We start from the raw sequence: 24,115 nt of genomic DNA on the forward strand, positions 1-24,115 counted from the left end.
TTTTGTGACAATAAATTCTTAATATCTGTTAAATTTTTATATGCATATCAAATACCAAAAGTTAACTGAAATCTGTCTCCCATCCCTCTGCCTATGGCAACTTGGGAGCAGATTAGGGAAGCTTCGTGAGTTGACACTAAACACACAGAAATACTGAAACATATCAAATATGTATTTCCTATAACGAAGACTCCATGAAATAAAGGGAGAAGATGATGTATAGGATGTTTGTCAAACCTCACACTGGAAAAGAAAAACAACTTGCCTTTAATTTAGTCTCTTATATTTTCTGAACAGGTGCCAGTTCATGACCTGACAACTAATTTATTAGTCCATCAACTGATTTATTAGTCTTGAAATGACCCCGACATAGGCAGTGACAAATAATGGTCATAGTTTCTCCCCATTCTGCTTTTACATTTTATTTTAAAGTCAAACAGTCCAGAAGATGCTGGAAAGAGTGAGAAAGAGCTGGGAGTTTTACTCCCTGTCTTCACAGCACTGCAAATACGATTGCTTTCCATTTTTAATATACAAACATAGCTACAAATTGATCTGTTTGCTAAAAGTATCTTGGAAAGATATTAGAATATTTTCCTGTGCTAAGTTCTTAATTACAGGATGTAAAACTAATACTTTAACAACACTTCTTCACCCTGAAAAGTAGTACACCGGAAAAAGCCTAAAATCTCTCTCACATAAAAGAGATAAAATTTCAACACAAACCTAAAATGTCAGCCTAAGTGAAAGTTCAAATATTTTTCCAAGTATCTGTTTTCCTTTCAAATACGTTACATGTGTTTAAGTACAAACAAGAATTCCTAATACCTTATATAATTGACCATATTTTTAAAAAACCAGTTAAAATCATTATGCAATGTTGTATCATATTTATGAAATCTTATTATCCATGATTGTTTATTAATAGCACATTAATCAATGTTAATAGCACATTAATTAATAGCACATTAATTTTCATAGCATTTTACATATTGTAACAATTGTTTCCACTAATTAGAGGGGCATCTAGTATCTAATTTTATTTATTTAATCATTTTATTGACTGTTTCTTTTTTGAAATATTTGGGAAAAATAAATTTTACTGAATACCAAAGTGCACACACTACATTTTGGACTTACATAAAAAGCTAAAATATACGTGTTATTAAAAATACAGTATCTTCAAAGGAAGATTGTTGAGTGAACTTTAGCAGGTTAAACAAATTGTAGTGGAGAAAACCAAATAATTAATGATTAATCAAGACAATCAATGAAAATTTATTGAAATAAACTCAGACATTAAGCTACTTGCAGAAATATAATCTAACCATGAGTATTAAAAGAAACAAGAAATAAAACTACAAACTTTGAAAACTAAAGCACTCCAAAAGCATTTTTTGAAAAATATTGAAGGAAAGTTGGACAGCACCTGAACATAGCATAGGAATGGGAGGTGGAGGAAAAAGAAAGGGTTTTTTTTTTGCTACCCAAGAATAAGCCATATGCACATATGTTAATTGGCCCAAAATAGAAAATACTAGTTGGGTAGTACATGATGAGATGCATGGTGAAACTGTTGACCATTTAATAACTGGATGCAGTAAAATCCAGACTGGTTACAAAAAATAGGCATAACTTGAGTTAGCAAGATATTGCATTAGCATTTATGTAGAAAACCAACTTTACTTTCATATTACTTGCAATATGACTTCATGGAAAGTCACTGAATATAACAGAGCAAAAATGTTATGAGTTCTTACAGTCTAGATTGATTGGTACTTGGAATACAACACATTAATTTTATTGTCACTGAAAAGAACTCTGATTAATTTTTCAATGAAGCCATTCGAAAACATTAAGTTGAAGACAAGCAATATAAAACATTTTGAAAATACTAGTATTTATAAACAGAGATTGCAAACATTTAGGAGACTGTTAATTGTTATTGGATCATAAGGTGTTATCTAACAAGGACTTAAAAAGAATTTGCACTGCCTAAATTTAGAAAAACTAATGATAGACCAACTCCAAACATTAGCACATTTGGCACCTCAAAGATAATTACCACAACAGATAGTCCTTGTTTAGTGATGGCAACCCTGAAAATCCCTAATTTCATCATCAAGTAGGATTGCCTGGTCATTAAGCGAATATCTACCAACTTCCAACAAGCAAGTCAAGTAGGCTGGTCTATGAGTAAATGCCTGCTTCAGCCCAATGCAAATGCTAGGCATAATGGCTGCTGGTGCAGGGAAACTCTCCTATGCTCTACGACCCAACTGTTCTTCACTATCTTCTTCCTCCCATTCCTGACAAGGCAAGCCAAGCCTAGCTAAACCTTTTGTGAAACCACAATTGTCAAAATACAAATGCTGCCGGTATCCTAGCTCCAGCCATCTTTGCCACCCTGAGGTCTAGACAGCAACCTTGCAAGGACTCAAGAATAAAGGCTCATGCAGCCAGCATGTGCACCTGAACCGGTGGTAAAATTAAAAAAAAATACTACCTGTTCTGTGGGTGTGGCTTGATAATATGGCAGGGGAAGGATACTGCAAAATCTCATTCCCTCCCCATCCCACTAGCCTGCTTTCCAGCTCCATTTTCCTGCGCAGGGCAACAAAAGAAGACCCTGCCAATCAGCTGGGAGTTGGGAGGCAGAGAATAGATGGGGGCGGGACTAATCAGAGGTGGTATTTGCCAGTTCTCTGAACTACTCAAAATTTCCGCTACCAGTTCTCCAGAACTGGTCAGAACCTGCTAAATACCACCTCTGACCTGAACAGCAAGGAGAAAGTCAAAAGTCAGTTGCTGTTCTAATGACAAACAGCACAATCCAGTACAAGATTAGTGGCTGGAAAGTACAGAGAAGGGGCAGAGAAGGGGGACAAATAAATAGATAATGGTTGTTTATATTCTGTAATCATGTACATTTTGTAGTCATGCAAGTGACCTGCCAAGTGCCTGATATTTCATCAAGTGACCACAGGGGCACTCCAACAGCTATTACTTCAAGGACCAAGCACTAATATTCTGTTCAGCACTGTTGTAACTTCAAACAATTAACAAACAAATTATTATCAAGCAAGGGATTACAGTTGTAACTTTAAATCTACTTCTACCTGAATAAAAAAGTATTGATATGTGGGATACCAACTGGCAAATTATTTTCAGCTAATTTTAAAAAGTTTTTATTTTAATCTTTGTTGTTCTGGCCTCTAATCACAAAGCTGCATTTGAGATTAAGCCTAAAAATGCAAAATTGCTTTGAGAAATATAGAATGTATTCAAACATTATGTCAGTAGTAGAATAGCAGAGCACACTAAATTGAAACTGGGATAGAACAATTTGATGCCTGCCAGAACCCATCTTTCACCACAATCACTCCCACTGAATATGGAAAAAATATTTTAAACCATACAAGATTTCCCCAAATATGGGAAGCCAGATGTGGAAGGCAACCATGCAAACCCAGTAAAAGACACAGCTGCTTTATATACTTGAAAACAGGTGGTATGTGCGCACTAATATTTTACCCTTTGAATATACATGTTCACACAGTATTGCTATCCACATGTTATTAGATTTGATTTCCCATCCTCTCTGATCACTACTATACACTCAAACATACAGAACTGAATCTCAGCAACATCTGGAGTCCCATAGGATTCCCATCTCTGGCTTTTGTCCAAAAAGATATTGGCAAAGCAACAGAAAATGTTTCCTAAATTAGGGATATAAATTATTTCCACAGTCCTATATTCTTTCTTTGAAAAAATAGGATATTACTTCAGATATAAAATATTTTTAAAACACATTTATTAAGATTATGTCCCAAACTTATTTCATTGTTGTTATGTTTATGTTATACTAGTTTAGCAACTGAAAATTAATAACATAATAAATAAATATTATATTCTAGCTAGTAATATTTATTCCTAGCATATAGACTCTCCTAAAAAAAAATTTTCTTTGTACTTTGGGGAAGCAGGCACTTTTAAAGCAAGTACAGGTAATACCCAGGTTACGAACATTCCCTCAGCAAACGTTCTAAGTTACACGATCAGTGCCCCAGTGCATTTCCAAACAAGGCCCAAAACTATAAATCTTGCAGCACTTGCTTGCCCTTATGAACAACCGCAGAAGCTCTGCAACTTTCATCCTAAGAATGTTGCCAGCTGAAATCGGGCTTTTGAGGGTGGATCTGTCCCTCCGACTCGCTGTTCAAGCCTCCAGAGGCCTAGCCTGGCAAGTTGCAGGCCAAAATGGAGCTTCTGAAGAGCAGATCCAGCCATTAGAAGCCCTGTTCAGGCATCTAGAGGCTTAACCCATACCTTGCTGGGTAAAATGGGAGTCTCTCTTGGCCAGATCTGGTCCTCCGAGTCTCAGGTCGGCCTTCTGTGGGACTTATTCTACTTACTTTTCAAAGAGAGAGTAGAGGCTGACCCACATAGCAGAGAAGCCAAAGTCTTTTATTCAGAAGCCAGTGAAGCTGTAAGAACATGATATGTAAGGAAAACAGCTTTCCCATCTGAATAAAAGCGGGCTTCTCTGCCATGAGGGCCTGCAGGCTTAGTTTGGTCCCAGTCTGGCCAGCGATGAGCAGCCTCCTGCTTGCTGCTAACTGGCTATATCAAATGAGCAGCTTGAAAGATTGGGGCATGGCAGCCGATCAACAAGGGGCTTGCAGTTCAGCCCAATGAGACAAAGGAAGCAAGTTTCTTGTTGATTGGCTGCTGCTGATGCCTCAATACCTGAAGCTGTCCTGAAGCAGGAGGCTGCTGTGGCCCTGTCCAGGCCTCTTCTACTTCTAGAGGCCTGCTGGTCACACAGTGCCAAGCCAAATACTTTTACTCAGAAGCTAGCAAAAATGTTTTCCTTAGATTTCACATTCTTACAGCTTCACCATCATCTGAATAAAACACTTCTGCTCTTCTTCCAGTGGGTCAGCCTCTTCTGGAGCTCAGGAGATCTTCAAAAAGTAAGTAATCCATGCGAAATGGGGTGGGAAGGAGTAAGTGGAATACGGGACACTAGCAAAACAGGTCCAGTCTGTGGAGACCTGGTCGGGCAGAATGGAGGGAAAGCAACTGTGGGACCTGAGGTATCTCAGTGGTTGGAGGAGCCTTGGATGGCCTGCTCCAGTATTAGGTTCCACATGCTGTTCCCTACTCTGAGGTACCTCATGTGTATTTAATAACCTGTGCAGATGTAAGCTGTAAGAATGTGAAATCTAAGGAAAACATTTTTGCCAGCTTCTGAGTTAAAGTATTTGGCTTGGAACCATGTGGCTAGCAGGCATTCAATTAACAAATGCATTGGGAAAGTAGGGAGTGATCACATTCTTTTAATGTAATTCAATCAAATGAATCCTCGGGTTATGAATGTAGTTGGCAGGCTCTGTTACATTCGTAACTCAAGGATTACCTGTACTTCAAGGTTTATGGCAAGTTTTATCATTTGTTCTTTCACAAAAAACATTCAGAACAATATTCAGAACAGTATTTTATAGGATGGTTGTGTTTTTTTGTTTATTTACCAACCATTGCAAACCATTTTCTCACATGTAAGTCTGATCATAAAATATGATCCTGTCTTAATTATGATAGTTCTGTCTTAATGGCTTGTCTTTGCCCATTTCCAAAGGGTCAAAAGGATAGGAGACAAACTGATCTCAGGGGGCATCCTGTTTCAAGAAAAAAAAAATCTTTATCCAGGTGTTCATCATCAAACTTTTGTAGGGTATGCAACTGTAGCTCCCTCCATTTGCTAGGCCATATAAGATGGACAGATTTTACTTGAGCTATCTAACCTTTACTTAAATAAAATGAAAGTAAGGGTAGCAACCATATGCAGATAAAGATAACTGCGTAAATCTTGTCTAATCAAAAATCAGACACACCTGGTCAGGCTCATTTTTTATAAACCAGGCCATAATGGTACATTTTGCTATAGTTTTGCTACAAAAAAATTGTAAATTCAAACCAGTTTAATAATATTATGTCCCTGCAACATCCACACATACACAAAGGAAATAAACAAAGATATTGATAATGATTTTTGTTGTTGTTGCTGTTGATGATGATGGAGAATCCAACTCTCACAGATAAATACTGTACTTTCCTCTGAGGATACCAATGTTGAACCCTAAGACGAATGAAAATTAAAGTGGTAGGGTTCATTTCTGATATTTTTTCCAATAAAATATTTATATTGTCATGAGCAATTTTAAGGATTTTGTCATATAACTTATTTCTGAATAAAAATAAGAAAAAATAACATGTTCAATTCAGCTAATTTGTTTGAAAAAATACATTATGTACCACAGTGGTCCAAATGTTATTTCTTTTCTAAGCCAAAAGCAACTCTTTCACATTCTTCCAATAAACATAAAAAGGGTTATTATTTATTTATTTTCTTCTATACCTAGAATTCTGCTTTAACTACTAAGCAAAAGTGTCAATGACAAATTTTCTAAATTTCAAATGCTATGTGGGGAAAAAAAGGAGAATTAACCTTAGGAGAAAATACTATCAATAGCATGTTAATCTGTCCCTCAGCTGTTAATGATTTATACTGCAATGTCTCTTGATACAATGGGTTCAACTGAAATATTATAACAATTTCTGCTGGGTTACCTGAGAATGGAGTGGCTGAAAGGCATTGATGGGAATAACTATTTGTATTTTGGAGGAACAAAACATATTTTTAATTTTTAAATCTGCTTAGTTTTTGTCTATAGCTGATAATTCATTTAAAGCGTGGATTAATGTTTAGTAATACTAAATAGAAAAAATTAAAGAAACTTCTGAACCCAACTGCATACTTTTGAAGCATTGCAAAAGTTTGGGCACTTGGGTACTAGTATATGAAGGCAATATTGGTACATGAAGTATTAGTACTTCATTATTATTAAATAATTATAAAGTTTTAGTACCTGAAGGCAGATTATTATATAGTTCCCATTATGAAACTGTTCAAAAGAAACAGACCTAACAAAGAGGAGGTGGAGTTGTGTTATATATAAAAGATCATTACATCGCTATAGAAATGCACGAAATCAAGGATGAAAACCTCCAAGAATCCATATGGGTCAATATAAAAGGAAAAAAAGAATGACATTGCTATAGGCCACCCAACCAAGCAAAAAAAATAGATGATCTCTTTGCTAATCAATTATCAAATATATGTAGGAAACATATCATAGTAGTAGGGAGTAATGGGGTTGGACGAGATGACCTACAAGGGACCTTCCAACTGTTCGTCTTTAAAAAGTCAAGAAGTATAGGAAACTTTGAAAAATATGACTGTAAAATCCAGTCTAACACAATACCACTAAAAAAGAAAAAATATTGAGTGCCTCAATAAGGAAATTCCTGGAAGCCTAATTTTCCACTAATAAATCAATAAACAGACACATTGACATCAACCCAATGTACCAACAATTTAGAATGAAAGAACAATATCAACTACAATCCAGAAGGCAGCATTTAAAGACCAACGAACAATCACACTGCAAACAAAGTTATAACTTGGCAGATCACAAGAAATCAGACCACATCATATGCAGCTGATCAAATCAACCCGAAACCAGACCATGACATCATCAGAAGACATCCAAACAACAATAACAGCACTAATTTATATCACACAGATGGTACTTAAAACCAAGGGCTATAACTACAGCCAGCCAATCACACAACCAAAATCAGACCAGGATCCAGAAAGCTATTTAAAGGCCAGTGCTCCCCCAGACAAGAACAACTGAAAGCATACTGAAGATGTCTCCTCAAATGGGGACGAAACGTTTGCAACCAAATCACCAAGCTCGGACCTCAAACCACCAACATGACTACCAAACCCAAGTTACTAATATTCAGAGATATTTCAACTATAATATCTGTGCCAAGGTTGCTGCAATTATTTCTGCATCAATATTTAACCAGGAACCTATTGTAATTTGCAGACTCAGTGTTAGGAATATGAGTCACCTAACAGCTATTTGGGTTAGAAATATATAAACCAGGATAAACATTTTAAAATTGTATCTTTAAGAAAATGCAAAACTGTAATTAGGTGTGGTTTTTCAAATGGCCATAAGATGAAGCCACAAACCTGGGTTGTTTTGCCTTAGTCTCAGAAGAGAGTGTGGGTGTCTCTCTGTTTCCTTCTGTTGGAAAGTATTGCTGTTCTTCCATTTTTCCTAATTGACTGATATTCCTGGATTTGATGTAAGTCTGATACTGAACTGTTTTTTTTTTTTTTGACACTGGACTTTGTTATTGAATTATCCCTGGATTGAAAAAATGAATGATTTACCCATGAATGACTTTGGACTGCCTATTTTAAACTTTGCTTAAACCTTTCTGGAAGTAAAAACCTACATTTACTGTACAATGTATCTGTGTGCTGAGTGTGTATTGTTCAAACACTACTCTCAAATATGTCTCCCTGTATGCGCTCATTCTCCTAACGGGGAATTACCTCAACACTCAGCAACATCTTTATCAATACAATTATACAAGTTTTAATAAAGCAATCTGTAAAATCATTATTGTAAAAAGCACAATTACATATTTCTAATAGTACTGAAGCAGTGAGCATAATATCTTTATATTATTCAATGGGCAACTTCTAGACCATAAACCTAATTGTGCCTCTTATTTCTTGTTGAGAGCAGGATGAAGTTAAATAGGCAGATTGATCACACATATTTTAAGAACTATAATAAATAAAACTGATTATGTTTTTGATTATATGTCTCAGTAATATCCCATTGAGAATTTTATAATTGTTGCTTTATTGGATTAAATTCATTACATATTTTCATATTTACATATCATATTGTAGAATAATGGTTTTCCAAATTGCTTTAATGAAGCTTGTATTGATTAAAGGTGATCTTAGTGGTAAAAAATTTATATTAATGCAATGGTTGTAGCTTAGACTCTATTATGTTTCACCTTTTCTCTCTTTGTTTTATATCACTAAATGTTTCCAAGTACAGTAACTAAGTTCTATAGTTACCTGGAGTACTCAAAAGAACTTAATTGTGAATATATGTAGGGGGGGGAAATGACATTTCCAGTGCTTGGCTTGCTTAAATTATGCTAAATGCAATACTTCCCTCTGAGAAAGTTGCTTAGAAGGAAGCTGTAAAGTTGTCATTCTTTTAATGAAATAATGCTGGGCGACTTTTCGAGCCATTAAGCAGAGGAATGGACTCCAATATATTATAGAACTGCAAAAGATTTCCGAGTCAAAGATCAGCTATGTAATACACTGCCTGCCATTGCAGATACTCTGCTGTAAAAGGATCAGTGATAAATGGCGCATGCCCTCATTTCATATTATTGAGGCCTACACACCTGTCTCCTGTATAATCCCATGAGTAACCCAGGAAGGCATTGAATTTTTCTACTCATGAAGGTACAAAAGTATATTTAGTTAATAAATCATGTTTCTACCTATAATTATGATTTTAAAAAGTAATTATGTAGTCCTTTAAAAATTCAACATTTAAAATATATTTTAGAAACAAAATATTATAAATGCTGGTCCATCAAAACAATCAAAACTACAACTAATATTACAGAGCAGTGACAGCTCATTCATGATATCATAATTTAGAAAAGGCTTTGGGGGCTATTGAATCCAAATCCCTTCTCAAATAGAGGAATCCAACAATCCTGACAATGATTACAGGAGTAAGTCCTTGACTTACGTTTAATGACTGTTTGAACAGTTGAATAGTTACAATTACAATGTCCTTTATTACTAAGCTGTTCTCATATTCTATACTGGTGCATCTGATTTATTACTGAAATTTCACTTACTCTTCATTATGCTGTTTTTAGCCCATCAGCTAGTCTATAAAGATTATATTCAACTGTTTCTATCTCTTAAGTTATTAAAGAAATATGGAAACCAATCTTTTGTTCCAAAAAACAGTGTCTTTAAGTCTGTCACATTGGATGACCAAGATGAAGTAAAATAATTTGGAACTTTTTTTCACTATAAAATATACTGTATTTTATGCAGAACAGTTTATTCATGTCAGTTTCTAACAAGCCAATAGAGATATGCCTTGTCACCCTTTTTATCATTTGCAAATTTGGTAAGAATTACATATGTAGATATTTCCTCATCAAAATCATTAAAGAAACTGTTGATGAATACCCTCCTGGAAGCTGGCCTGTGAAATCCATTAATGCTGTGCTCAGGTTTGTTGGGGAACCATAGATTATAAACGAATTGTGGACTGAATTAATAATAGTATTGAATGAACTAGTACTCAGAGGGATATGACATAGTTTCTCCAATTAATTTTATTTGGTAGTAGATTGTTAGAATGATATTCAAATTGTATAGCCTGATTTCAATTTGACTGAACTACCCTTTTGGCAATCATACTGTCTTAATCACTGATTATTTCCAAGAAGCTTGCAAACCAATTACTTTATGATCTGCTATAGAATCCTCTTGTATATCACTATCAAACTGAGCAGTAGATGTATGTGGGTGAGAATTGAAGTGAATCTTAACTCCTTCCAACTACATGGATAAATATTTTACCATAAAAGTAGCAGCCATGCTGTTTCTTTTCCTTTTATTTTGAATAAAATAAACAAACTGTTTAAAACTACCCTTTTGTTGTCTACAAATCCAGGCTCCCTTTGTGTACTTTCCTTTAATAATCTCTTTTTCCCTTCTTTTTGTGCTCTTATTCTTTTCATTATTACTCAGGTTTCTGTAAGGACATAACAGCATCTTTTACTTGATTATGCTGGGTTTTTCTCTTTGTCATGTTTACTTATATGCTTTTGTGGGATACAATATAATAAGTTGTAATTTTTCTTTATATAGACTAGCATATAGTTAATGAACTACTTATCCAAGGTACAGCCATATTTAAATTTGCTTTTCAATTGTATTGCTGATGATTTCCCATAAGCCTTAACTTTCAAGAAAATCCTCTCTTTCCAGGACTAGATTGGGCAAGAGACCATTTAATACATTGTAGCATTTGTAGCTGTTCTCAAGCCTCCATGAACAAAGAAAATAGTCAAGTTTGCAAGAATGTATCTGCTTTGATGTTTTTCTTTCATGAATGTTTCTTTCACTTGGGAAATGTTCTTTTCCACAGTTATGTTGCAATTCTTTTGAAATAGGAGAACTGATAAGGGAGACATGAGGACGGGTTAATGTTGAGCACGCTTCGGTGACAGTAAGGGCTTAACTAACTTTAAATGTTTAGGGCTTATAATAGATTCTAGACCAGTGGTGGCTAAACTTTTTGGGCTCCTGTGCCAAAAATTGTGCATATCCTTGCACACTCGTCACATGCCAGCACCCAGAAGGCAATGTGCACCCCCCCACATCCCTACGAATGTGCGCGCAACCCCACCCACCCCACCCCCTTACCTGTGCTGCACCTCACAACTGATTTTCAGCTGGTTTGAGTCCTTTTTCAGCCTCCTAAAGGCTTGAGGAAGGCTTCTGCAGGCTTCTACAAGCTTTGTAGGCCAAAATCTAGCCTTGTTTTGTCACTTCCTGTATTTCCAAAAATACCAGAGGTGATGGAATTGGGCTAGATTTTGGCCTGCAAAGCTTGTAGAAGCCTGCAGAAGCCTTCCTCAAGCCTTTGGGAGGCCAAAAAAGGCTTCAAACCAGATGAAAATCAGCTGTGAGGCATGCATATATGCAGTGAGGTAAGTTTGCCTGCAGCTCGCATGCCGGCACAAATGGCTCTGTGTACCACCTGTGGCACGCATGCCATAATTCTAGTTCACCATCACAGTTCTAGACGATCGGAAAGCATGTGATCAGACCGGGCCTATCAACTGGGCTGACAAGGGTAGGTTGATTATAAAAATATGCTTCTTCATTATTTGGGTGTGGTCTCTTGCCTGTGTGTATTAAGGACCATCTAAAGTAATTTGGTGTTTATATTTTAAGATTATTTAAATGGAATTAAAAAAAGGCAATTTTTCCATTTCCTATTTCTTCATTATCAGTGCTATCTCTGTTTATTAGGATTCCACCTTTCTGAGTATCACAGACTGCAGAGAAGAATAGAAATAACAAATAGCTTTACTTCCATAAATTGGCTTCACTATTTTTTAAGATTCAAATGTCTGAATTACAAATACAGATAAATGGTCTTTTTATTTCTTTGTTTGTACAACTAAGTGCTCTATGAATAAATAATTCATTTTTTACTTTTGAATTAATTAAACTGCTAACTAGTTTCATTGTAAGGCTTTTAAATATTTGACATAAGTGCTCTACATGAGTTTGGAACATAACTTGAAATAGATGTGAAGAACCTTCTATAGCAAGGGTATCAAACTGGATTTATTCGAAGGCCAGATCAGCCTTGTACTTCTCTGTGATCCAACCGGGGGTGGGGGGGTGGGGAGACATGACCCTGATGGGCAAAATGGGGCACAGGGGATGCGTGGAGTCTCGACAGCCTCCTGCATGCAGCCCTCCAAACCCCATTTTGGCTGCAAGAAGCACCACAGGCTGGTCCTATGCTATTTCCAGGCTGGCCCCATGGACCAGATTTAAGCACTCTGTGTACTGAGTCTGGCCTGCAAGCCTTGAGTTTGACACCTCTGATCTGTAGCATATTATTAGCTACATGTGTCAATAGTTTTTTAAAGCTATTATAATATACAATAAGCTATTTTATGTGCAGTTTTTCTAAATGGTTTTCATAAGCCTCATATATATATATATATACACACACACATACATACACACACACACACACACACACACACACACACACATATATATACACATACACACACACATGTATGTGCGTATATATTGTAAACATCAGTGGATCATGCCCAGTATTTCCTAGCCGAACCACAGAAAACTACAATGATCTAATACATATCAATTTTACAGAAGACAATGTTGTAAAAGCACTACCCAATCTAAAACCATCTCTAACTATTGGACTGGACGGAATACGTGCCTACTTCTTTATAAAGCTATCCACTGTCATAGCAAAACCTCTAAGCATAATCTTTGAAAAAAATTTTCAGGACCAGCTCCTTGCCTAACCTATGCTCACAAGCCATGGTAAACAACATCTTCAAAAAGGGAGAGCCCAGCCTAGTTGAAAATTACAGATCAATCTCCTTATGCTGGGTCACCTGTAAAGTCATGGAATCAATTATTAACCAATCCATTACCCTCCACTTAGAGACAAACAACCTACTCTCTAATAAACTATTTGGTTTCAGGAAAAAACTATCCTGTAATCTGCAACTCTTACACTGCAAAAACATAAGGACCACACAACTTGATCAGGGCATAACAATAGACACAATCTATATAGACTTCTGTAAAGTCTTTGATTCAGTGGTACATGACAAACTACTCCTAAAACTAAAATCTTATGGTATCTCTGGAAAATTGCATAACTGGATAGAAGTATTCCTGTCAAACAGACAACAAATGGTCAAAATTGGGAGTGTCCTATCAAATTCTGTACCTGTCAATAGTAATGTCCCCCAAGGCCAACTAGGACCAACTCTCTTCATACTCTATGAAGGACCAACTCTCTTCATACTCTACATAAATGATCTCTGTGATCATATTAAGAGCAACTGCGTTCTCTTTGCTGATGATGTAAAGCTGTTCAATACCACAGACAATACTGCTACCCTTCAAAAAGATCTTGACTACGTATCAGAATGGTCAAACAAATGGAAACTTCAAATCTCAACAAATAAATGCTCTGTCTTACATATTGGCAAAAAAAAAATCAGAAAATAAAATACAAGCTGAATAGTCAAGATCTTGTTGATGATCCAAGCTCTGTAAAGGACCTTGGAATACTCATCTCTAATGATCTAAGTGCTAGAGCCCACTGTAACTACATAGCCAAAAAGGCATTAAGAGTTGTTAACCTAATCCTATGTAGTTTTTTTTCTGGTAATATCACACTAATAACTAGAGCATACAAAACATTTGCTAGACCAATACCCGAATACAGCTCATCAGTCTGGAACCCACATTACGTATCTGATATTAGCACAGTTGAGAAAGTCCAGAAATATTTCACAAGAAGAGTTCTCCACTCCCCTACTCTTGTAGAATACCTTATGCCACCAGACTTGAAATTCTAGACCTAGAAAACCTTGAATTACACCGTCTTCGGTCTGATCTAAGTATGGTATATAAAATCATACATTGCAACGACTTACCTGTCAATGAATATTTCAGCTTCAACCATAACAACACAAGAGCACACAACAGATACAAACTCAAGGTTAACCGCACCAAACTTGATTGCAGGAAATACTTCAGCAACAGAGTGGTCAATGTCTGGAATACTCTACCTGACTCTGTGGTTTCTTCCCCAAACCCCCAAAATTTTAACCTTAGACTGTTTACTATTGACCTCACCCCTTTCCCAAGAGCTCTGTAGGGGCGTGCATAAGCGCACCAACATGCCTACTGTCCCTGTCCTATTGTTACTTTTATTTTTCTCATATGTACCCATTTCATGTATTCATAACTATGTATATAGTTATACCTATTATCTTGTAAGCGATTGATAAGTTTAAGTTTTCGCGGGTACTTATATATGGAATTTCATAATTTTCCATTTCTCCTCTCTAAATCTGAGTCAACCAAACTATACAACAGATTGAACTTACTCTGGGAGTCTTGAGAAGATACCTGCAGATAAAGATGTTATATCATCGTTATAGAAGAATGAGAAATGTTTCTTCTGGACCCACTTAATTATGATCTCCAGCAAAATAAGTGTAATGAACAAGGGAGTTGCCTAAATGAAAGGGAACAGACATCAACAAAGTAAAAAATTAAGTTTTTGCTGTCCAGTAATGATCTAAACCAGGGGTGTCAAACTCATGCCATCATATCATTACATGATATATCATGACTTTTTTCCCCCTTCACTAAACTGGGGTGGGTTTGGCCAGCATGTGACACATCTGGCCCGTGAATCATGAGTTTGACACCCCTGATGTAAATTCAAACACACATATTTTGGTATTACTTATACAGCATTATATACAGCATTATCCATATATCTTAATGGGTGTATCATTGTAGATAAATTGTTGTTTACAAAAGATGCTGAAAACTCAATCCATGTACATCTCTATTCAGCCTGATCTAGAGCCAAAGACATGAATCCCAGGGGTAGGATTCAAAATTTTTTACTACCAGTTCTGTAGGTGTGGCTTGGTGGGCATGGCATGGCTTGGTGGCTGTGGCTTGGTGGGTGTAGCAGGGGAAAGATAGTGTAAAATCTCCATTCTCTCCTCACTCCTGGGGGAAGGTTACTGCAAAATCCCATTCGTTCCCCACCCCATTAACCTGCTTTCCAATTCAGTTCTCCTGTGCAGGGCAACAAAAGAAGACCCAGCAGATCAGCAGATGGAGGCAGATGGAGTTGAGGCCAGTCAGAGGTGGTATTTGCCGGTTCTTTGAACTACTCAAAATTTCCACTATGGGTCCAGAACTGGTCAGAACCTGCTGAATACCACCTCTGATTCTGGCCCTTCATGGTCAGAAAATATGTAACATGCATCTGTATTATTCATATCTGATTCTGATTAAGGGCAGGAAAACAATCTTTATATATTAGGCCACAGGAAAGAGGTAATTAATGACATCATTCAAAGTTCAATTTAAAAATCCTAATCATTTCCAGGGTTAGAATACTGAATATATCCCAATCAATGCCAACTGATTTTTTTTTAATGGAGAAAAGATGCCAATTAATGCCAACTAGATTTTTTCCCCTATTTCAATTGCAGGGGGAATGGGGAGTGGGTTAGACTCCTAACATATGTCTCCTCTTCCATTCAAAACACTTGCGTTCTGTGAAATTTCTGATGGCCTACTTTAGTCCTTATGATAGCTTGCCATTCTGGGAGCTTTAATTCTAGCACAGGTTGGAAAAGACTCTTTATATATAGCCATAACAAGTGATCACACTAATATAATGTTTTCCAGACTGCTTTGGAAGTGCCATCACAGATCTAGTGCTGCATAAATTAACTTTTTAATACATATAGTTGCATTGAGCTAAGAATTATCAGCTAAGAAACCAGATGTTTCTTAGCTGATTGTATTGAATTATTGCAATGCATTCTGTGAGAGTATCCTTGAAAAAATTCAAAAAGATTGAAAACACTGAATTTTGACTAATTTGGACTAATAACCATTTGCACCAATATTAATAAAGAATTAATATGTTTTGAAGTAACATGACAAAAAGGCATACTGTTTCCTATCAACCAGTGCAGTGTTTTACTTTTCAGTGATAGTACTTCTTTGCATTCTATCTATACTTATAGATATAACCTCAGATTCTCCTTAGGGAGAAATGGAAAATATGCTGTGAAAGGCAGAACTGGATTTCTACATTGTTCTAAGCCGTGATTTGGCTTAAAAATAATAAAGAAACGTAGCATAGGAAAACACAAAACACAATTAAGAAATCAGGGCAAATTTACATCCCTTTAAGTAAGGTAAGTTTCCTTTCAGTTCAGTTTGATTCCTGGTGACTTCATTAAACATCTTCATGTAGTTTTCTTAACACCAGTTTTTTCCCCCTCCTGGGGTATTATTTTTTTAAATTCCCAGATTAATCACGAGCACGAGTCCTGAATCTCCATTCAAACGCAGCTTCTTTGGGAATCAACTAAGGTTGGCTAAAGATTACTGCCCAACTCCAAAAGACAAAGTCTTCTTACAAGCGATTAGGTGATTTCATAAACACTTCCTTCTACTCGCAGAGGCGGGAGAGTAGGGATGGGAGGAAAGAATCTGGAGAAAAGCACTTGCTAAAACTGAAAAAAAAAAAAAATTCCAGAGGAACTTTTCGTTCCATGTTGAGGATTCAAAACTGAATTTTCAAGGTGCCGTTTTTAACCCAGACATTCGCAAACCGCTGCGTTTTCTAAACGCAGCAAGCTTCGCAACTGTAGCAGCAATTTGTTGCACAGAAAGGAGAGGGGGGCATTTAAGAAGGTGGGATTAGGAGCTCTCACCTTGTCCACGTAATCGGGAACTTCCTCGACGCTGCGGAAAGAGCTCTCGTTGGGGCCAAGAACGTAAAATATGGCGCGGAACTCCTGAAAAACAGAGAGAGACTGTTTAGGGGTCGCGGCAGTGGCTGCCATGCTTGTGGGCCTAAAACGTTTGCACCCCGGCTTCTATAAAGTAGCGCCCCCTCTTTGAAGCGAAGCAGGAAGCAGACAGACAATCCGATGTGGATACGGAGATATTTTAGCTCTGTCAACTGGAAGAAAGTTCAATTCACAGGCTAGAAAACAATTAGTTTCGGAATGCGATTAGTTTAGCAGGCGTGGCGTCATATGACATGGGGAGGATTCGAGTCTCGATATGTTCCTGCAGGAGGAAAGCTTTAGGCATAAGATCAAAGAGATAACGTTAAGTAAATGGTGGTTCACTGTCCAGAATGAATGGTCTCGGTTCTCGGCTTAATGTAAGAGTCATTTTAAACTGCACAGGGGGATATTTTTGCAATTGTGAATTGGTTTGAAGATGTTATTTGTAAAAATATGCTTTGCACCATTGAGCATCTTTAACTAATGGGAGTCTATTAGAAGATATCTTCTGTAAACAGAACTCGAAACACAACTAACATATTAGTGTATGGAAATTAAGGCAGTCTGTTAAAAATGCAAGGTTTCCCATTCCTCCAGCATCATCCATTTTAAGGGTTTGAGGTGGAGTCCTTGATGAAAATGACATAGGCTAGTGCCACAGAATGTGGCTGTAGTAGTTCCCGAATGCCACGTCCTTCCAAAAGGATATTGGCCTGTAATATTCCCACCCATCATTTCTGGTGAAAGGAATATCTCACTGTGTTGCAGTAAATGGCCAGGGAATTTCTCTAAATTTGCGTATTTACAATATGATCAGAGTTTGGGTTCTATTATTGTGGTCTCCAATATGGAATTTGCTACAGAAGAGAAATCACAATAAATGAAGCGTAGACACTAAGTCCAATGCTAAATGAACATTCTCGTTATTTGAATTCTCCTTTAAGCTTCCTTCCATTTTCTTGTTGGATTTCCTTTATGTTTTTTTCTTTGCTTATTGAAGTCAATGGCCCAATGACCCACAATGACACAGTTAGAGGGCAGTACTGCAGGTTACATCTGCTGCCTGCCAGCTGCCTGCAACTTGGCAGTTCAAATCTCACCAGACTCAAGGTTGATTCAGCCTTCCATCCTTCTGAGGTGGATAAAATGAGGACCCAAATTGTCGGGGGCAATATGCTGACTCTGTAAACTGTTTAGAGAGGGCTGTAAAACCCTGTAAAGCAATATATAAGTCTAAATGCTATTGCTAGTGCTATTGGGTATATATCACTCTGCTAAACAAATAATTCCCTCAATACTGTTCAACTATTACAAAGTCTGCACTACTATTACTGTTAATCTTCTCATCACTCCTTATCACCCATCCCCTCCCACTTGTGATTGTAGGACTGTAACTTTGTTGCTTGTATCCTTACAATTTATATTGACTTTTTCTTAGTATGATTTGACTATCATTAAGTGTTGTATGTTATGATTCTTGATTCTTAACGAATGTATCTTTTTATGTATACTGAAAGTATTTACACCAAGACAAATTCTTTGTGTGTCCAATCACACTGGTCCAATAAAGTATTCTATTCTATCTATTCTATTCTATATTGATAAACTCCAAATCTTGACATCACTGTCAAGGGATTATGGGATGATGTTACAGCCTAATATTTTTATTTCCTTGAATAAAATGTGCTGATCTACCTGATGGTACAAATGCTGAGGTTGGGTTGAATGGAAATCATATCTATTTTGGTATGGGTGAAAAATGCTGGCCATAATATAAACCTGGAAAATTGGGAGAGAATGTGGGGATTAAATTACAAACTAATTGCATCCACAGGATACAGGGAAAATCAATACAAAATGTTCTACAGATGGCACCTTCCCCCACTAGACTGGCAAAAATGTTTAATTTAGACTCAAATTGTTGGAAATGTGGAAAAGAAAAAGGCACTTATATTCATACCTGGTGGACATGCCAGGTAGTGAAAAAATATTGGAATACAATTAGACAATGAATAGAAGAAATCATGAATCAGAAAATTGAACTTAATCCAGAAACTTTTTTATTAGGTATAACAACAAAAAATGCAATAAAACAGATAGATATATCATGTTACACATATTAACAGCTGCAAGGATTTCATATGCACAACTCTGGAAGAAAAGAAGGGTTCCACCGGAAGGCATGGTTATAAAAAAAAATAGATTGTATAGAGATGGACAGGCTAATGATGAAAATAAAAGACAGATAAGATTCAATTTACTATAGGGCCTGGGATGCCTTGTATGAGTGGTTTAGAAATAAAAATAAAATAAAATAGCAATTAGGAAAATAATGAGGGAATATGTAAATATGTAAATATACCATGGAGAAGATTGATATGTAAGGATAAAAGATATTGATTTATAGCAAGAATAAGATGTAATGGTAAAGGAATAAGTAAATACATATACTGAAAAATGTGAGGAGATGCAAAAGATGTCTTGATGTTGATAACAATGTATAGTTTTATGTTTTTAAAATTTGAAAACTTAATAAAATTTATTTATTTTTAAAAAGGAAATCGTATCTATTTGTGTGGTCTAGGAAAATTAATAATATTGTCACTTTTCCTTAAAAAGTTCCTTCATTTACTAGTCAAATGAGGATATTGGCAGTAATCTTTCTTCTAATCTCTAATAGTACCTATTTATATGTACAACCATCATTCATTAAAATTTATGGGTAACCATAGAAAACAGTATTTATGCTGTGATGCCTTCCATATGAATGTTAACTTTTGTTAAGATTCTTTGTATTACAATTTAAAAATAAAGAAACAGATCTCAAAGGCTGGGATTCCCTTACTGACTAAAAGATTGTTTCAGTATCCCAAAAAATTAAATTCTTAGAAGAAATTAAGAAACTGATCCAATGTTATTAGCAGGCAGATCATGTTTTTGTTTTCTCTAAAGAACTCCACCCACTCTATAGCCGAACACACCCAGAGGTTTCTTGTTTGAATCTCATTAAATAAGATTGGACAGGGTGAGAATGGGATGGGCAATACCATTTGCCTTGGCAGTAATTCACAGTAAAGTGAAATTGCATCCAGATATGAGCTGGGAGTAATTTGTATGAATAAGAATTGAAGTTATATTAAATATGAGAAATAGCTTTACATAATAAGAATCTTATTTTAAAATGTACGTTTTAGTTTAGATCTTCATTTATGTAATCAATGTAGCAATACTGCAAATTATTCCTATCTGTTATTCATATGATAAGGATTTGTATGTTCATTATTCCCTATGCCCTAATCCGGTGCTAAAACATGATACCTGTAATTGCAAAAGATTTCCAAGTTCATCATTACCTAATCATAAAGTCGTATATTTGTACTGCTTGAAAGATTTCATAACCCAGTACCTAATTCTGTTCCTTTAATCTGTGCTTGATTAATACTGTAGCCAGCAAAATGTTTTACAGATAGTGAATGACCTATGTTGTCACCTAAATAAATGGTTAATCTTCATAAACAACTGGAAATGTCCAAAGTCAGGTAGGCATAGTTTTGGGGAGAATTAATGCTTTAAATAAGCTGCATATATTTTTCTTGCAATTTGTTATTACAAATATAAAATTTGTAGGATTTGTATCTGACCATCTATTTACTGAGATTTGTTTTTGTTATTGTACCAATAAGAATTAAAAAAAATCTAGTAACACCAGTCAAATCTCTCTCTCTCTCTCTCTCTCACACACACACACACACACACACACACACACACATTGAATTTCTATAAAATAGGCAGAAAAGAATTTTTTCAGCATAAAAAAAATGAACTTGCACTAATAACTACAATTCTTCACTAATGAGGTATATCAACTAGCCATTCTGGCTGAGATTATATATTGTATTTAGCCATAAAGTAGTTTCCTTGGCTGCTCTTCAATGCAGCATGCAGGTAATCCTCAATTTACAATCACAATTGGACTATCACTTTCATTGGTATTCAGAGAAGTTATTCAGTGTTTCCCATTCACTACTATTTTTGCCATGGTTAAGTGAATCATGCAGTTATTAAACAATTTCAGCTTCCCCGTTGCTTCCCATAAACCCTCTGTGAAAGTCATGAATGGCAGTTCTTGAAAGAGTCACTGAAAATGAAGGGACAGACATATTAATTATCTGAATAAATAAATAAAGCCATTGTAAATACATGCCAGTTGCCAAACATCCAAAATTTGCTCATATGATTACAAGTAGGCTGGAATGGTCGTAAGTTTGAGTAGCAGTCATAAGTCATTTTTCAATGCTCCTCTAATTTCAAACGGTCATTAAATGAACGTCCATAAGTTGAGAAGTGCCTATATAAACATAATTTTTACATTAGTTTATGGTGTAGTGTGAGTCCAATGTTAAATACACCATAACCTAATATGGAATTAAATATCAAATGGTTACTACTTTAAACAATTATTAAAACGGAACATTATCATTTTGCAATTTATCAGTCCACTTCTTTATTCATTTAATCCTTCTGCTGTATTTCCTGACTGATTTTTCATAGGACTGGTACTTCTATTTCCTCCCTATGTGGTACAATGGGTCACAGCCAGAATTTGCTTTCACAGAGCATCTGATCTTGCCCTCTTAGTTCCCATATAGAACAAGGAATTGGAGAAGAAAAGTGATAAAACACAACTCTCTTCATTACTATGAGCCAAGATCATCTGGAAAGTTACAATATGTTCAAATTCAGATGAGTGGGTGGCTAGATTCTCTTTGTATCTCACAGCTTCATAGCCTATTTGTATTTTATGCTAAGCCATAGTTTGCTTAGCCACAGTTTATAGAAAAAAACCACATTTGGCTGCAGGCTACAGTCCCTAATATACTTGTCACAGATTGAATGAACTAGTTTATGCTTTATGGGATTCACTAAATCACAAAAGGTAGCTAGCTGTAAAAGGTGTAAGATGCTCATCTCTTTGTGTGTTTTCATTTCTGTCCTGTTTCAAGCAAATACCTTAACAGACATAATGTGCAGGAAAGAATAATAAGAATTCCCCAGGATGGAAGTTCGGACTGCAATTCAGATATAAAAATGCTTTGGATTACAGCCCTTTCAAGTATGGAAAACACATAATTCATTCCTCTGTCATTCCTTCAGTAAGTAACAGGCTTCCACACAGTGGCTATTTCCAAAACCATTGAGAAGAACATTACAAAGTTAGAAAGGAAAAATCATAACTTTGGAATTTACCAAATTATATTTAGTTGGAGGAATCCTTCCAAGCAGCAGAGTGTTTTGACAGCAGTTGTGGTCAAAATGTGGATAAGTGTGTTTTTATTTACCAATTTGAAAAAGTCTGAATATATGGGATTTTATTCAAGGCATATTGATGACATTGGCAGACTTTAATAAATATGTAGTATATATTTTAAAGGATGACATACAGAGTTGAAACATATACCATGCCTGTGATAGGTAATCCATGTTATTTAAAAAAAATGGTTAATTGATGATTTATGCATAAGGCCTTTAGGTTGATTCACATTCCTAAATAAAATAATTATATAAAAATCCTGAAGTAAATTGTTATGTGCCATTTATAAAAAGGGAGGCATACAAGTCTTCCTTTGTTTTTAAACACCCATTCACATGTCCAACAGAATGACCTGGCTCACATCTTGTGGTAAATCTTGTGGTAAATCCATGCAGCATTCTAAGTCAAAAAATAATTATGACTTAGCACAATACGCGTGCTGTAAGTGAATTGTCATTTAAAAGTGAGGAATGGCTTGTCCATTTATATATTGCAGTGTTTGGAGCAATTTGTAGAAAAATTGGAGGAGGAACTGAAACAAGTTTTTGATCTGCTTCTCAAAAATGTTCTATATCTTAAGCTGCATTGAATTAAAAAATACATGAATTAAACAAATTAAAAATGCTCTGTTGGTTAGGTAGAATTACCTACTTTACCTGTCCTTCAGGTGGATGGAATGAAGTAATACTGTAAAATAATTGTTTGTTTATCATATTGCTGAACCACCTCCCTCCCTCAGAGATGGAGATTCTCAACTTGTTTTTCCACTACCATAAATGCAGAGGAAATATTTTTCGGCGCAAACGGACTGGGGAAATGATTAAACTTGATTTTGGAAAAGATTTGAAGGTGCCAGAGAAAGCTGTTCTGTACATGTGGAATGGAAGACAAGAATCTTCAAGATCAGCATTCACTCACTAAAAAGATAGGAAGAAGATTTGGTGTGGAGACTAACTAATATAAAGATCAGGATTCCTTTATGTTCTTAGAGCTTAGATCTTCTTCTGAAGATGCTCTGCGATCAATGTACTTATATAACTTACACCCTGCTTGGAAATGTAGAGAGGGTGATAATTTAATTGTATCTAGCAGCAGCCTCATGGTGCTTTATAACTGTGTGAGAGACCCTCAGAAAATCCCAGGCAATACGCTAGATTTCCAAAGAGGTTATGACAAATCACTTTTATTTTGTTGCCAAGAAATTCATGTGATCATCATGTGAGTATTTCACAAGAAGAGTATTACACTCCTCTGCTTGCAATAGAATACCTTACACCACCAGGCTTGAAATTTTGGGCTTGGACAACCTAGAACTATGCCGTCTATGGTTGGACTTAAGCTAGTACACAAAATTATCTGCTACAATGTCCTACAATGTCAATGACTACTTCAGCTTCAAATGTACCAATACAAGAGCACACAATAGATACAAACTCAATGTAAACCACTCCAAACTTGATTTCAGAAAGTACAACTTCAGCAACAGAGTGGTTAATGCCTGGAATGCATTACCTGACACTGTTGTTACATCCTCAAACCCACACTCCTTTACCCTTAAGCTATCTACTATTGACCTCACCCCATTCCTAAGAGGTCTGTAAAGAGCGTGCATAAGTGCACAATTGTGCCTACTGTCCCTGTTCCATTGTCCCCTATTTCCTGTATTCATAC

At 36.0% G+C, this 24,115-nt stretch overlaps 1 protein-coding gene across 2 annotated transcripts in view; it reads right to left on the reverse strand.

The window, feature by feature from the left end:
* The window catches only part of AGMO (alkylglycerol monooxygenase), a 141,805-nt gene extending 122,381 nt beyond the window's left edge, over positions 1 to 19,424 (reverse strand). The window contains exons 1-2 of one of the 2 annotated variants that reach the window (XM_026706360.2): positions 17,053 to 19,424; positions 14,683 to 14,813 (exon numbers count right to left, since the gene is read on the reverse strand). In XM_026706360.2, the coding sequence (XP_026562145.2) occupies positions 14,683 to 14,813; positions 17,053 to 17,184 (263 nt within the window). In that variant the 5' untranslated portion in view covers positions 17,185 to 19,424. Of the gene's footprint in view, positions 1 to 8,113; positions 8,235 to 14,682; positions 14,814 to 17,052 lie in introns of those variants that run through there. The other variant, XM_087916318.1, reaches the window with a different exon arrangement.
* Positions 19,425 to 24,115: the final 4,691 nt, after the last annotated feature.

Source organism: Pseudonaja textilis, chromosome Z (assembly GCF_049901715.1).
Source record: "Pseudonaja textilis isolate UNSWEBS1 chromosome Z, rPseTex1.2, whole genome shotgun sequence".
NCBI classification, from domain to species: domain Eukaryota; kingdom Metazoa; phylum Chordata; class Lepidosauria; order Squamata; family Elapidae; genus Pseudonaja; species Pseudonaja textilis.